Genomic DNA, 17,845 nt, shown 5'->3' with positions numbered 1-17,845 from the left:
CACTGGTTACCAACCACAGATATTCATGTCCTTATACAGATTGTACAGCACCTTGAAGAACGTCTCTCTGAACTCTACCTCAAGTCTCAGCTGCTGGCCTCATATTTGCTGGAGGGGGCAGAGTTAGGAACTGAGGCAAAGGGAAGGAATGGAGTCGCTGGTGCCACACTTACCCCATACCACCTCCCTGATCTGACTCGAGCCCTGGGACTGGACCTGAATGACCTACCCCTATTGTTAGCTGTGGCATCAACACACACACCAGAACTCACTCGCATGTTCGGCCTGTCTTTCAGGTAACTGGTTTCACTGGAATTTTGACAGTTGCTTGATAGTGTTATTCCTTTTTTATCCTGAATACTCTTATTGTGGTGGAAAAATAAAAGAACTTATACCACTGTAAGAGAAAATTGATGAATAACATACTGTACTGTTAACCTTGTGTCACTGATAGAAGCTATTATGCATAACTGAACTTGGAATAAACTGGTCTGATCAAAGTGCAGGATATACTGGAAATACATTAACCACCGAGTTTTATGAACTGAAGTTATTACTGATACTTTACAAGAAACAGCCAACTGTACCCATGAGCATATATTTTAGCCAAAGAAAAAAAGGGTAGTTAAACTAAAGTGCCAATTTGTGTGTGCAAGTGAAGGAATGGTAATGTTAAGTAGCAGTGTGGAATGGTGTAATGACAGGTGAAAAGTCCAGTGTCTGCCAAGTCAAAACTTGAGTTTGTGACATTGCATGTTACTGGAAGTAGAAATGGTTATGATCATTTATTTTAAGAAGTGCATATCCTGTAAAATGCTAAACAACCAGTAAATTGCACTGGGAACAGCAGGCTCTTTATGAGTGTTTTTCATAATGGGATAAAGTATATCCAAACACATGTCTTGAAAATAACATAAGCACATTTTTGCAAATTTCTTTATAATTTACTCAAGCCTTCAGCAAGTATCCTGAGTTTTTTTTTTTTTTAATCAGATGGAAAGCCATGCATAGAAACAAAGAGAAGCCAGTGTCTCTACAAGCTCAAAATTTAGAATTGTGTTTTTGTGGTGGGTAAAAACAAAAGACTAAAAAGAACGAAGTTCATAAAAAGTTTATATTCAGAATGGAAACATATATGACTGAGTCTGTTTCTGAAAATGAAAACAGCACTTGGTGCCATCACAGTTCATTTATGAATAAATCAAAGATATATGACTGGAGAGATGTTCTGTACACTAGTTTAAGATTTCAGTTTGAGAGTTCTTCCAGCAATACTTAAGTGCGTAAGCATTTCTGACAGAGCTTGATATGGAAGTTCTCGTCTCAGGGTTTGCAAAGAAACAAACTTTCCATGTATCGTGTTTGTTTTAATGCAGTTGTATGTCTGTCACTATTAATAGCTGAAAGCTGTGATACTGGCTGTGATCACTTGTCGGTGTTTTGTTTTTGTTCCTTGTTTAGCAGGATTCAGGATACAAGCATAGTTGACTGTGGGGAATTAACTTCCTTCAACTTTACTTACCCCATTCGGGATAATATATACTGTGTGTGTGTGTATATATATATATATATATATATATATATATATAAACTAATACTGCTCAGTTATTTCTTGTCATTTATCCAGTTTCTGTATCATACAGGCTCTTTGAGAACCTGAAAGACCTTGCTCCCTTGTTGATATCTAATTTTACCCTAGCACTTGACAATGTGGAAAAAACATTTTTATCTCTGGTGAGATTACACAAGAAAGGTGCAACCTAGCAGCTACTTATAAACCAATACCTTATTTAAACCCTGTTTTAATAAAATCAACCAAAACAAATTCCAATCCAGAGATAGTATACAGTAGAAAAAACCATAAGCATGTAGAACTATTGAAGAGTGCACAGTAAAATGAGCAGCAGTTACGCAATCCAAAACTTCAAAATCATGGCTACACCTCCCAGTCAGTAAACTTGACATACATTCTCCCCTCCAAGAAATTCTACTGGTATACGAAAAACTGGAACAGCAGGAGGGGCAAATCCTCTAAATGGGGTAGTGCCTTACTTCCCCATACTTTTTGTCTTCAGAGTTATTTTGCTATTCCTGCTGTACTTTGTGAATGCATCTGCATGGGGGGGGGGGGGAATTCAGTGAAACAAATATTTATTCCTTGCTTGACCAGTGGTACAAAGGGTGATTGCAAAGTTTGTACCCTAAGGTAAAAGATGAGCTACAGGTAGAGTTTTCACTGAATCTGCGTGCAGTTCAATTTGCTGAATGACTACTGCACATAAGAAGTTTCAAATTATTAACCAGAATTGTTGTTCTGTCATAGACAAGTAACAGTGGTTCCTGAGAACACAGAAGACATCAGTCATTGTGCAGTCATCCACTACCTTGGTCTTGAGGCTTAACACCAAAGGAGGTTCATGAGGATGTGGTGGCCACACTAGGGTAGGATGCCCCCTCACAGAACATGGTACAGAAGTAAGCTATCAAGTTCAAATATGGCTGATAGAGGCTGGAAGATAATCCTTGCCCAGGAAGGCCAGTCACCATCATCATCACAGGAGACCATTGCCAAGATTCATGCCGTGCCAGATCAATGAGTAATGGATTGTTACATTGCCAATGAGCTGGGGATCTCCCAGGAATGCATCCATGCAGTCATCCACAACCCAGCACAGTGGCAGTGTAACACTTCATTACCTGTGAATCTGCCATGATGATGTCACGATTCTTGGTGATGGTCTCCTTTGTGGTGGTGACGACCTTCAAGGACAGGGTCGTCTTCCAGGGTTCTATCTGCCACATATGAACTCAGCAGCCCACTTCTTTACTATGCAGTATGAAGGGGCATCCTCCCCTAGTGTGGTACCATGCCCTTGTGGACCTCCTCAGGTGCTAAGTCCTAGAGCCAAAAGTAGTCGACAACTGCACGAACGCCAAGTTTTCCATTTTTGCAAGAACTGCTAACTTTCAAGGTTTAGCCAACAGAAAAACAACTGTGTAATTCACCATACTTAACTGCACACACTCTGAAAACAACATAGCTTATCTCCATCTTCCATTGGCAACGAACCAATCAATCACCCCTCGTAGAAGTATCTGAGCAATTGTGGTATTATACCTCCTCCTGTCTCTAGCAGCCATGGAGATCTGTGTGTCATGTACCAGTACACCATGGTAAATTTAAACCAAAATAAGGGGGTCTAGCACTTTAAAGTGCTTTTGCAGTCTCAGTACTAAAATTATTTGCTCTTCACATCTTTAATTGTACCATTATTTCTTAACAGACAGGTACTTACTAGATAACCAGTACTGTACTCTGTATTGGACAGATTACTTACTGTTTTTCCAAAGAATTCTGTATTGCTAACAATATGATTCCAACTGCTTGTAATAACTTGCTGCCAAATTATCTGACTTATTCGTACTTTGCTACTTTTCTTTACACAGTCATTTGTACTGTATGGTGCTTGGTTACCCAGTACCAGTAGGTGGTGAAGCTTTAAACATTTAACCCTTCAGTCCAGTGATGTAGTTTTTGTTATTCTTGCAACAACCAATTATATTTGGGGAGACTGTTTACACACTGGGAAGTTTAATGGAGACTGTTTGTAGTCCCTTCTCCGTGATACATTTCCCACAACTTAAATAAAATCATCCAGAGGTAGCAGAAATAAAAATACAATATACATCCTTGTAGTGAAGGAGTTAAATGATATTGTATCCTGATCTAGCTAAACCTTTACTTACTAGTAGTTAAGAATGATGGAGTGACGAATTTATTTATTCATTCTGGTGATTTACTCAATCGTGGCTCTCTGAGTACTGATGACTCCTCTTTTCCTAATACTATCTCTTGCCTTCTGCCAGCCTTCAGTATTTATGAGTTACATAGTATATTTCCAGTTTATTTATAAAATGTATTCCACCATAATTTGAATGGAATTTAAATTCTGTGCACTGTTTTGAAGTGATCCCTAATGATAACAAAATACCATAAATGATAACATGAAACAGAACTGCTCATATTTTGACGACAGCTGGCTGATTTATCAAAATGTGAAATATTGCAGTACTGTACCTTGTTTTATCATGAGTTAAGAGTGCTTCATACTGTATGGCCATTATTCAGCAGGTCTGAGTGCCTTACATGGGATTTTTACTAAGGTTTATCTGAACCTGAGAACTTAAGCTCCTGCTCAATTAATATTTTTAATGAAATGAAATTTGGTACTGTAGGTAGGTAAATTACAGTTCAGCAGTTGCACTTTGAATGGAAAAATAATTTTACTACTGATTTTTCATGTTCCAAACTTGGCTATGTTTTAACTTTCCATCTTGCCATTAAAATAAGTGTTTTTATAAAGTTTTGTAATATTTTCAGCTAGTCATTAATAAAGAAATATATACAACATAGTCCCTGATTTACCTGTGGGGAACTTTATGAAGCACATGACATCACGAAGTATGGAAACTACTACTCCTTGGGAGTTATGTACACAGTGGCTAGTGACTAGGTAACTAGCCATGCTATATCTACTGTTAAACAGAACTACACCTGCATTTTGCCATGCTAAGGTTCCAAAGACAAAGTCTTATGTGATCCTTGTTGTGTACAGTGGATTCTTTGTTGTGCACTGATATCAGACTTGCAGCCATTAGACTGTGATCCTTCACCAGGAGGTGATAAGGATGAACATGCACTACTACTTATCGCTTTTCCTTACCACATACCTCCCTACCTGACTCCCCTCCTTCCTACCTACTTACCTACCTCCACCACCTACAGTTTACATGGAACGCTAAGGTGCAATAATGGATATGCTTATATTTACTGCAGTAATTTTTTAAGTGAGGGTGCTCACCATCCACTCACTTGATGCAGTGCTGCTCTCAGATGTCTGCCTTTTCCTCTCCTCCATCCTCTTCTGTCTTTCTTTCCTTCATTCTTTCCTCATCCTTCTGCCTACGGGTGTCTTTACACTCCCTCTTCTGTCTTTTCTTCCTTCATTCTTTCCTCTTTGTTCTGCCTATGGGTGACTACACTAAGTGACAAGCCAAATGGTTTCCTGTACACCAGCAAACCATTTACTATGCTGGGTGGTAACCATATAACCAAATTTTGGTGCCTGGTGGTTTAGCAGGTAATTATGGTGCTCCAGTTAGACTGTGCCTGTGTAGGATGGTTGGGGTTTATTGCTCACATAATGCCACTCAGGGATGAGTGAGATTGGTCACTCTCATCTTAAAAATGTCAGGACCAACTTGCCTAGCACCGGGCTCCTACGCTCCTAACATGGCAATGTAGGATTGGATGAATTTTATTATATGAAAAAAGTGAGCTCCTCTTGTGTAAGGAAGCATATGCATGTCTTCCAGAATCTGGCAACCTTCTACAAGCCTGGACATGCAGCTACCCTTCACCAGTAAGCCTATGGCATCCATTACGAGTGGAAAAGCACATGTGCTTGCCACAGCTGAACCCTCTTTTGGCCACTGTTACAGACAATTGATTATTGGGTTCCAGCTGTCTTAAAACAAGCCCAGGAAGGTGACTTGCAGAGATGACATTGCTTCAGTCATCAGTCTATACAAATCAAGTACAAAAAAAGACAAAATCATCCCCATTACTGGTGTAGTCAAACTGTGTTTCACTACATCAAGGACTTCATGGATTCAGGGACTCCGTTCTCCTCATCCCCAATCCCAGGTCAGAAAGACCAAAACTGACCACCCTAAGGGCAGAGAAAGTTACTGTCTAGCAGATAAACACAAATCCCTGACTCACAGCCCACCAAATAAAGGAAAACAGCTCACGGATGCTGGGACATGTCACTCATTGCACAATACAACAGATCCTCATTTTACAATGAAATGGTATGTAGTGAATCACTTGTATGACGACTAAAATATCCCCCCCCCCCCCCCATTTTTAAAAGCATTCATTTTCCACATGAAGCCTCACTGGTCAATGTACAAAAGCTGTTTTCACTTACACAATTGCTGACACGCAAGCTTATTCCAAGATTGCTTTTGAAATCGGGCACAATTAGATGTGTGAGCGTCAGTGATGGTACAACAGTGTGGTGTTGGGAGTTCAAGCAGCAAGTAAAATTAACTACCAGTCTGAGTTTATTTATTTACTTATTTTTATAACTGATGAAGAATACTTAACTTCAGGAAACTGCATCATTTTTAACTGATGAAGAAAACTTTACAAATAGTGCAGTATGTGATATTAAATGAAGTGATAACTTTTTGTGTGTGAAATACTGAAACTTGTGACTTAGAAATTGTGTCTGGCAAGGATGCTACCCCAATAGCTTATTCAATTCCTGTGAAGAGAAGCTTTTGAAAGCTGGCAGCTGACTCGTTGTCTAAGTGCATTCATTAGTAATGATGTATTTTAAATATATATATTTTTTATCATAACAGTTACAATACGGTAACCATCTGACGATAATACTGCTCAAATAAATTATACATATTTACAGTATAGTTATCTGCACAGATTAATTTAAAAACGAAGCCTTACAAAGCCTATTAAATCACTTAGACACATGCAAAAATTTCAGTTCTTGGGACAAATAAAAATTCAGGGAATATCATATTTCACTGGAATTCCAGTGTTTTATTGGGTCAGATTTTACATAGCTGTAGTAATGACATGCAATTTCCCTTAATTTACCTGAACATGAAAAAAATCATTAACTCTTCAAACTCTGTCCAAAAGTGTTGATTTGTCCCAAGACCTGAAAATTTCACATACATCTAAACGATCTGACAGACTTTGTAAGGCCTCGTTTGTCACATTAATCTATGCAAATAACAATACAGTACCATATGTATATTTTATATAAGCTATCTATCTACTGCCAGACTCCTCAATACTGTAAGGGGTGGCCACAAACAATCTCCTCCATGTCTTCCTGTCCAATGCCACTTCACTGCCCTGCTCCCAGCTCACACCCCCCTCTCTCATATACCTCTCCACTCCATCTTTCCATCTCTTATCATCACATGGTTACTGTAACCTTTACAATAAAAATTATTAATAATAAATCATTACTAATAAATGCACTCGGACAACCAGCCAACTGCCAGCTTTCAAAAGCTTAAGGCTCTGTGCTTCTCAGATGGGATCGAATAGGCTTTAGTGGAAGGCGTGGTACTATTGAGGGCACCGAGGGCAAGTTTAAAATGGTAAGAGTTGGGGAGATATTAGGTACCTGGTCCTTGGCCCCCCTCCCTATCCCCAATGAACTTATGTTATAAACCCATGTTATATCAACCTTGGTACACAATAAATCATTATGCCATAAGAGTTCACTTTAAGTAACCTACTGCATACTGAGGTATGACTGTAAACAGATAGGCTATGTATGTATGTGTGTATCAAGCATAAATTCTAGGGATGTGTGTAGGGAATATGCCCCCCGTACTTCTGGCATTTGCCTGTACTGTTGTACTACTATGATTAAAATGGGTTAAATAAAAGTGATTTTTTATATTTTAATTGCTTAAACTCATCTAGCAGTAATTCCACTTGGAATCATGCCCCCAATCCCCATTTTGAAAGTGCCAGATCCAGCCCTGTGTATGTGTGTAACTATAAAAACTTATTTTAGCGTGCCCCGAAAGTCTTGCAGCCTGCACTTATATACCCAGTACTGTATTTAGTTTAGTGATGTGGCCCAAGAAACAAGGTTGTGCATCCCTGATCTAACACATTATTCCTCTCAAATGGTGCTACTTGGATGCTATGACATAGCACACCTAAAATCAATAATATCTTACAATATACCCATGATACCATATGCAATCATTTCTTCAAGCAGTGTATTTGCAATTCTGATTTCTTTTATCTTACAATATACCCCTATTATCATATGTTTCTTGAAGTATTTGCAATTCTAAAGTCTTACAACTTTTTACAAATAGTACAAGGCTGTTAGATGCCTGCTGGTAAAACCTGAAGGATCATTACATGGCATAGAGTGTGCTACCATGATAGGAGCAAATACAGAAATCAGAGGAGGGTACTGTCTATGAAGTCTGCTGGGTAAAAACACTGCAACCTCCACATCTCTAGCTGCATCAGAACATGGTACTATAACCAAACCTGTGGCAGTTGTGCCATCATAGCAGTGCAAATGTGAACTCAAGACTTGGAATAAAAAATCTCCAAATGCTATGCAGGATGGACCGGAGCAATAGGGATATCTACAAAGTACAGTAGAAGGATACAGAAGCTGACTGAAGATGGCATGGAAGGGTGAATTCTCTTAGATGCCTTGTCCAAGGGACTAAATCTACCTTGGTAACAGAACCACTGGTAGGGGAAAGTGAGACACAGCTGTCATGGACAGCTGTGTCTGTCACTGGATTAGAAAGGTTGGTACAGTTTTGTCAAAACTGCCCTTTCATTAAGAAGAAAGTGACCAAGGTCTTGCATGTAGTGCCTTACCTGAAGCTCAAAAGGTTAAGGACAAGACAACACTGGGCCCTCAAAATATATCCAAGGGCAAATTGTTAATCTTTCTCCATTCTTAATTTTTACTGGCTGGATCAGTCAAACGCAAAACAGGATACGCTGTGGGCCAAAACAGCTCTCCTGCACTGCCCAGAACTGACAAACTTGCAACAGACATTATGGAAGGGAGGGGGGGGGGGGGAATTGACTTCCCTGATTCTGACCAAAAGGGGCTGAGTAGGATCCAGTTCACTGGGAAAAGATAACATAGCTTTTGCCAGTGTTTCAAAGATATCCAATCACTCCATTTGGTATCTAAGTCTGACTGGATACGAGTGGTAGCAGCTGCAGGGTGGTGGCAGGTCTGGGTGTTGTACGACCAGGGTCAACGCTAGGAGAAAATACCAGAAAGTCATTCCTATCCTAGTCTTCGAGTGACTAAGCCTGAGAAGCCATGAAGGGAACTATGCTCACCCATATCAATAGCCTAGGCTAATGTAACAGAAAATATCAAATTTCATGAGCACGTTACTAGTTCCCACTTACTGGGAAAGTGAAAAAAGGCTAATACTGTAATGTAAAAATGCTTGCTAGGAAGGTACGTGAAATGCTTAGCACTACCCAAATCAGACAGTATTACTGAAAATGGAGGCAAGGAGGCTAGTAGTCCACAGAGCTAATATCCTGAAAGGAAGATCCAGCTCCTACAAACTATCTGCTGCCAAAGAAAGTAATTACTGGTACACAAGTGCATTTTATTGTTAATGACTGTAATATGGTACCTTTCCTCTAGGCAGCCAAAAATGTAAATTCCTTTGATGTGGCAGTCCTGCTTCAGCACTTGCCATAGATGGATTTGTTACACTTCCCCATCCCCTCCACACAACAACTTTTAGCCACTGAAAGGGCTAGTACAGTATGTAAAAGGGTGACCTGTAGTATTTATTTGCGAATTAAAAATATTCGTTGAACTCAGTGCTAACTTGTACCACCACAAGAAAACATTCACCAACAATCCTCTGCCAGTAATGTGCTGCCTTCCATTTTTCTCATTCCTCCCCAAATGACACTGCATTCTTCCTTGTAATATTCTCTTGTTGTGTGCTTCATACTGTTATCACATATATAAAAATCATGTAACACCTTCCATTGCCTCAACTCGCACAGAAGTGTCAGCAAACTCTTGCTCATGGTTGTACATACTTGTGTGCAATTTTCTTGGTAAACTGTGAATGATAAACACAACTATGTCACTGAAATGAGTGGAAATATGATGTAATACACAAAAATTTTTCATACTGAATTTCATGTAAATTAGTGCCACCTGATTTTTTTGTTTAAGTTAGGTTATTATTATGCAATCTTCATGATTATACAGCAAACTTTAAATTATCCGTTGCTACAACATCCGGCCAAACACAATATCCAGCGCTTTTTGCTCGGCTGTATGAAAACACCATCCGGTGAAATTAGGCAAAATCGGGCTCAGAAACGGGTAACAATTGGACCTCTGGCTCAGACATGGGGCCCAATTGGTGAGCTGGCAAACCCTGCAATGCACTTGCCAATCACGATGCACTGCAGGAGTGGCTCACCTGGCATGCTGAGCCTACCATTGCTCTCTCAGTCTCTTCCATGGAAGTCCTACAGTGAGGACGTTTCTGTGCACTCTGCTCTTGTGACCCATGTGGTGGTTAAACCCTAGTGCTGTGACTAGTCCATGGCCTCCCATGCCTTGTTCATTGGTGTGGTGCTGCGACTAACCTCACGGCCCCTCAGAGCTCTGGGCTCTAGTGCCCTGACTACTGTATAGTGAGAATGAATTTGTGCATATCTATCATGTTTTTGCCAGCATTGGTTTGTTTCTGTTGGCAGGATTACTCAGAGAGTTATGAATGGATTTTGCTAAATTTTTTTTGGAGGGGTAGGGTATGGCCAAAGAACATAATCCATTAGATTTTGATGGTGATCTGGATCACCATTCAGATCCAGGAATTTTTTTAAAGGATTCTTTACCATCGCAGGATAGTAACAATTTCAACATTGTTCAGCCTTGGCAGAGGTTTGCAATCTCGGACTGCCCTCATATGTACTGTAGCACTATACTATGTGTACTGTATTTTGTGTTTGATTTTAATCTTTTACTGGTGGGCAGTATTGTAGCCTAGTTAAGTTGTTAGGATAGTGGGTCAAAATGGACAGTGATATATTGTCTGGCTCAATGTCAAATGGATAGCTGATTGGGGGTACCTCTACAATATATGGCATTCTGCAATATCTAGTGAATGGGCTGACTGAACTATGTTGGATAACTGAGAGTCTACTCTATATGAATACAGCTGATAATGCCTGACAGCAGTTTTAGCAGCAGGAAATGCTGAAACCTGCTCTCTGACAAGTCTTGCCTGATTATCCGTTCTCCCATCTGAGTTTAACAGAAAACTATATATATATTTTTACCCTTGTTTTTAAATAACGTATGAATGTTAGGGTTGCTGCTAAAATAAGATAGATGGGTGGGTGGGTGAATGAATAAATGGATGGACTTATGGACAACAGCATAAGGAGGCTAAGCTTTACCAGATTATCTATTCAGTCCAGAATCTGACGCTAAACTAATTTTCTTTTTGTTGGACCCTAGTGTTAAATTAGCCTTTTCTCAGAAGGTTTGGCAGAACATGCAGTTCAAGCTTACTGCTTTTATTTTTACTCTCTCCTCCCACGCTGCATTGTCCATCTTAACCCTTTAGTTGCTGAGAGTTACCGTACTGACGCGTATAAAATCGTCTGTCATATGCTTTAAGTTCTGGACAGGTTTTTAAGTTGAATCTTGGCTGATTTTTCCATGTTTGTTGTGCCCTGAAGTTTCCATCGTACGATACAATCATCAAAACATTTCCCTAATCATAATATAAAGTAGGTAGTTCGCAGCCAAATGATTATTGGAATGCAACCCAGCAGACATCTCGAAAATAACCAGTATCGTATGCACAGATCGACATGCTGGAAGTTACTGTTCGGCTCAGTGCACATGCGCCGAGTGCCCTTTTGGCTGCTATGCTCATTTGCATGTTACCTCAAGTATTGTGCCATTTACCAACATTTTATGAAATACATGTGTCAGGAAGATAGCTGGATGTCTTATCGACCTGTACGTAACTACTGGTTTGGTTAGGTTTGGTTAATTTAGGCTAGAGAAGGGAACGGTAGCTTCCTGCATGTCACTCCGTGCATGACACCTGTCTACCGGTAAGCCAAACCATGTTATCAAAAACATAACATTCAGGATCTTAATGTAAGTTAGACAGCCTACCTGAAGGATCCTATGTATCATGTGGGCTGGAGTTTTCTCTTTAAGTTTGCTGTCAGGCACTACTTCAGCCGCCTTTTCCTTCTCGCGGAACACGATAGCTAGACCTGCGGTATCCATGTTTGCGTCCATCGTCGCGGAGGTAGTAATCTGTGGATTCTCTGGCCTTTTCCCAATAATAGTTCATCATTTCCATGGTGCAGTAAGGTCTTCCCAAGAAATAATCATGGTGAATGGTAATACAACGGTTCTCACTGGCACAGGTGACCGTGATGTAATCTTCCGTCCACCAACACACGCATGACGCCTCCAAGTGCATTCGTAGTTCATGAACTTATTAAAATATTTATGATGGTCTCTCAGTTATAACATTACTTGTATAATACACCTATAAAATTTATGTATGTATTTTTCTGCAGTTTTTGGGTAAAAACATTATTTTTTTAACATTTGCTACCCTGACATTCATATTAAAATACTGGCCGGACCCCCTAGGACTAAATTTCTGGCTTTCATTCTCAGTGTGAATTAGGTGCCATTATTTCTTCTTACTCGCTAAGGATAAGGCAGAATTATGCAAAAGTTACCCCCGAAGTTACAGCCTTACTACAGACTACTGTGTGCAACATCGCTACATTACACTGCGCAGCTAAACAATATCAATGGACACTTGGTTTCCCGTCCTTATTAATAATAATATCCGGAGGTTTACAAACACTGGTTGCTACAAAGTTCATGTATGGGGCTCATCACATGGTTTTGGTGGAGTCAAAAACTCTTTTCGTCTCAATTCCCCTCCTCATACTCGCTTGAAGTTCAACACGGAGCTGCAAATAAAGTTTTTATGTCCATACAAGACACTGTTATTCATCGTTTGTCTTTCTGTCAAGTGAAAATCAATATATTCTCCTTATCCATCGGCAATAAATGAAAATAAACACATTATTCAAAACTAGCATTCGAAAACCTACGTCACCTGTATGACGTAAAAGAAGCCTATTTCAAATTTTAGAATGCCGTGTCCATGAAAAGTTTATTTAACCTTTGCTGCAAACAGTGCACTACTTTGCATCACTGAATACGCCTTTTTAACTTCAGACATGACTTACGATATAGCTACCTAGGATAAAAAATCCTGACCCCACAAGAACTGTTATTATTATTATTATTATTATTATTATTATTATTATTATTATAAGGTTTTGGTGTCGTACTACTTCTTGGACAAGTCTGGCATATTATTTTAACTTTTTAAAATAATGGTGAAGTATTCTGTTCAAGTATACTTGCTGCTGAACTAAGAATTCCAACCACGCATTATTCTCTCTCTCTCTCTCTCTCTCTCTCTCTCTCTCTCTCGTTTTGATTTTTGTTTTTTCTTTTCTCTCTCTGGCCACAAGTCACCTACTCGGCCTCTTATTTAAGTGATAATGGCCTGTCTTCGATTCGGATCGACTGATTCACTTTTAGAGAGAGAAAGGGGGGGTTCAAGTACACAATAAGTTCTAGAAATTCCCTGAGCAAAAATTTAATGACGCAACGAGCAGTTTTATCAGTTCAGTATAGGAATTACCCAGTGGCTTGAACTGGCTGCTCATTTATACGATGTTCGTCTTCGCTTAATACTCCTTCTCCTCTTCCTCCTTATTGTTATTATTATTACTACTACTACTACTATTATATGACGTGGTTTTTCTAATGAGACATAGTTTCAAGTGCCGCGCTACTCTTTAAACTTTTATGCATAGGAAAAAAGGACTAAAAGGTTACAACTCGGCAAAAAAAGGTTACACACACACACACACACACACCAGACAAGTACCAGAACAGCTGATTTCGTGATGCTTAGATAAAAGGAATAAAAAAACTAGGGGTCACAGGCAGAGGGAAATACAGGCTGAGGCAACATGAAGGCCTTGGAATATCGGTTAGTTCTTGTTGTATTGTGAGACGGACAGAAAAACCGAGAAAGAGTTCGTTGTCAGATACGTGCAATGCCGTAATGAAGGAAGATGACACTTTAGAAGAGTAATGGCCACTGAAACAGAGTGGTAAAGAGATTAAGATGTAATAGTGCGCCGGGGAGAGAGAGAGAGAGAGAGAGAGAGAGAGAGAGAGAGAGAGAGAGAGAGAGAGAGAGAGAGAGAGATTGAAGGGAGTCAGTAAAAGAAGGGAGGAGGAGTGATGAAACGAAATGTGTTAAAAAGCTGTATATGGCAAGCTTTCCAACCCAACAACCACCCCAACACTCAGGGTTACACAAGAGGGGGGGGGGGGCAGAGAGAACCTGGAGGAAGCGGAAAAGAAGAGCCATGATGGGGATGAGAGTGCGATTCTCTGAGATTCGAACCCGTGCAAACCCGCTCTCACAACCACAGGGCGGTTCAGTATCAACAGTGGTACGGTCACTCCTCAAGGTACCTCACATAATAGACGTGTCTCGGCTGCACAAACTCCTCACGCTTTTCACGATAATTCCTTTCATCTGCAAGAAGGAGAGGTGTGGTGGAATCTGTCACGTAGGCAACTCTCAATACTGGTTCAATAATCTTCAGGTGCACAGTCAGTACCAGTGCTTATCTCGAGATCTTTTAACAAACTCGTGAATCATTTGGATGACTAAAGTTCACATTTGGGCATTTTCAGCTCGACGGGACGAAGGGTAATACAATAAGTGGTTTGGAAGATTTCGTGTTATATCTTCCCTAGCAATTAACTCAGCCTGTATAAAGTAAAGTAACTCGTTGTGTGAGGAGGTCGATGCCTCCTATATCATAAAGAAAGCCGTTGGAAGTGCCACAGATCTTGTCTGGTCTTGGATAAGGTGTTCCTCGGGACAAGCTCGTAAGGACAGCCTCCCTAGCCTCCGCATTAGCACCGCTAGACCTACTGTGAGAAAAGTGAGAGCATGGTGATTGCGAACAAACCTGAAATAACAAACATTACAGAACAAACCTGATAACAAACCTGACTATTCTGACGACTACTATACTAGGGAAAAGAATGGAAGAAATATGTAATATCCCCTGCCATGCTGTCAATAACATTCACAAGCATAGAATGTCGTGTTCGTTTCTGTCTTGTGTCGAAAACGAACCACTTCAAACATCTCATGTCATCCCGTCATCTCTGCATCTACCATGGTATGTATTGCTACTTGTGACTTGACACCTTGGAGGGCATCTACTGTAGCATTTCCTGGCTTTGTTTGCTTGTTTTTTTTTTTTTTTTTCTAATAGGGTACGTGTTCCCTGGTTTAAAATGGAAAATTAGAATCATGAGTGACACATCCTGTAGTTTACTATCTGAATATATATATATATATATATATATATATATATATATATATATATATATATATATATATATATATATATATGTATATATATACACACACACACACACACACACACACACACACACACACACACACACACCTATCCTTCTACCAAGCTATTTACTAACCTGTCCACCTAACTACTTGTCTGTCTACCTATCTATCTACCCACCTCCATACGTATCCATCTACCTACCTGCATATCTGCTTATCGATCCATCTACACACTTACCTAGTGCCTACCTATCTACTGTATTTATCCATCTATATGTCTGTCCGTCTGCTTACCTGTCTATCTATCTAACTACCTAGCTTCCTATCTACCATTTTTATCTATTTTCTTAACCGAACCCACCTCGATCCCATCAGCGCAGGGCTGGTGAGAGGTAGTCAACTGATGTGCCCCGGGGAACCACTCCACACCGCAATTGCTGCCCTTTCTTTCTTTAATAACATCAATTGCACAGACACACTCGCTGCTACACCCTCCTTTCCCCGCCTCCTCCTCTCCACCATAATTTGCCGGGGCCCATGCAATCCTCTTCCACTTTTACCTGCACAGTTCACTTAATTTGGTATTGTTATTCTTTCGACTTCTGTCTTTTCCTTTTTTGGAGGGTGAGAGGGTGTCTAGGTCTACTTACTGGATGTTTTCTTTTTCCTTCCTCCCCCCCTCTCTCTCTCTCCTTTTTCCTGTTGCTGGGTCTACTCATTTGATTCTCTCTCTCTCTCTCTCTCTCTCTCTCTCCTTTTTGCTGTTGCTGGGTCTACTCATTTGATTCTCTCTCTCTCTCTCTCTCCTTTTTGCTGTTGCTGGTTCTACTCACTTGATTCTCTCTCTCTGCTGTTTCTGGGTCTACTCATTTGATTTTTTTCTCCCCCCCCCCTCTCTCTCTGGTGGTGGTGTTATTTCTAGGTTTACTCATGCGATTCGCTTTTGTTTTCTTGTCCTTTTTGTTCGGTTACTATACGTCGACTCACTCGATTCGCTTTTGCTTCGCTTCCCCCCCCCCCTTTTTTTCAGTTTCATATCTACATACTTTTGTACCGCCAGATTTTAGTTATTTTCCATCAATCTACTTATTCGATTCATTATTTTCCTTCGTTTTGCCACCCCCACCTTTTTTCTTATTTGCTTATTCGCTTCGTTTTTTGTTTCCATCCACTTTCACTTTTTTTCAGATCTGATTATCTAATTTGCCTTTTTCATTTGTTTTCGCTGTTTCTCTGATATGTTGACCCACTACCAGATCACTTTTTTTTTTTTTTTTTGCAATGTTTCATCAGATTTAACGTACCTGCGTTTTGGGGTATTAAGATAAAGGGCACTGAGTCTTCTTTTGTATTTTTGTCAGTAGGAGTAGGTTATTAATTCGACATTCATATTTATATTTACATTAAACATTGGTTATTGATGATGATGATGTAAGGCGCGAGGGAGGGAGGTGGAGGAAGAATTAAGAAGAGGAGGTGGGTCCTTCCCCCCCCCTCCTCCCTTAAACATCATCTGAGATATGAAAGTTTTGCCAGGGGATTTATGACACCATCGTTACCATCACAGCATCACCATCACCACCACACCACACCCACCACCACCAAGACACAAAATACCACGTTTACCACACACCTATCATCATCATCACCACATTATGAACAGCACACCTGATACCGGTACTACATTTACCACACACGTATCATCACCACCACAAGCACCACCACTACTACCACCACACCCACCACAGCAGCACTAACACAACTACAATTACATCACACTACAATCACCACACCCACTACCACACCAGCATACCAATTAGCCGTCCTAGAGAAAGTGGTGTAAGTTAAGACACACACACACACACACACACACACACACACACACACACACACACACACACACACACACACACACATGCACGTGGGCCACTGGTTAAAACACTACACGCACCATCACTTGTCATCACTTTCTAGACCAGGTTCAGCAGTATTCAGTATCATTATAGCATCACCATCATCATTACCACCACATTCATCGTCATCATTATCATTGCCATCGTCGCCGTCATATTGTCATCGACAGTAGTTCCATTATCTTTGTCATTGTAGTCCTCGTCATCATCATCATCATCATCATCATCATCATCATCATCATCACTGTACGGTATTCATCTTACTGTAGTTATAAGATAGGAATGAGTCTCCTTGGGTACTGAGCAAATTAACTCTATCAAGCGAGCTGAAAGGTGTTAGGATCTTAAAAATGGCTCTTTAATAAGTTTACATCAAGTGCTACGGTAACCCCTTCACTACAAGTCTTTCTCAGTTGTTCTTGCCTCTTCCAGACGATTTTATTCAACCTGGGAAAGACATGTATTTAAAAAGTTAATGAAGTTCGAGAAGTTTCTTAGCCTGAATAGCACAAATCTGAGGGCAACAAGAATAACTGTGATGTGGTTTAGTGAATGTTAGGCTGAGGATGAAAAAAGGATAAGTTAACGAGCAGGTTACTATGACTCACAGCTGAATAAAGTCGTCTGGCGTTGGTGGAACAGAATGCTTTAGTTTTACCGACCATGAAGACGCAAATGGTCATCGCATTAACACCGAGGCGAAGACGTAAATGGTCATGGCATTAACACAGAGGCTCATATAACAAATTCTCAGCATAAAATGATCGCATGACGTCAACTGGAATACGAAACTGTCCCGTTCATGAGAGAGTAAAGAACGG

At 40.2% G+C, this 17,845-nt stretch overlaps 1 protein-coding gene across 1 annotated transcript in view; it reads left to right on the top strand.

Moving 5' to 3' along the window:
- Nucleotides 1-4,401, top strand: part of LOC145410397 (folliculin-interacting protein 2) — a 29,728-nt gene extending 25,327 nt beyond the window's left edge. Inside the window, exon 12 of the mRNA XM_080280550.1 lies at nucleotides 40-4,401. Within this exon, the coding sequence (XP_080136676.1) occupies nucleotides 40-300 (261 nt within the window). The 3' untranslated portion in view covers nucleotides 301-4,401. The remainder of the gene's footprint in view (nucleotides 1-39) is intronic.
- Nucleotides 4,402-17,845: the final 13,444 nt, after the last annotated feature.

The sequence above is a fragment of the Coenobita brevimanus genome, chromosome 85 (assembly GCF_032717465.1).
Source record: "Coenobita brevimanus isolate Jiangsu-jjx chromosome 85, ASM3271746v2, whole genome shotgun sequence".
Classification (NCBI taxonomy): domain Eukaryota; kingdom Metazoa; phylum Arthropoda; class Malacostraca; order Decapoda; family Coenobitidae; genus Coenobita; species Coenobita brevimanus.
The sequence above is the reverse complement of the archived record's forward strand: the minus strand, read 5'-3'. Positions and strand labels throughout refer to the sequence as shown.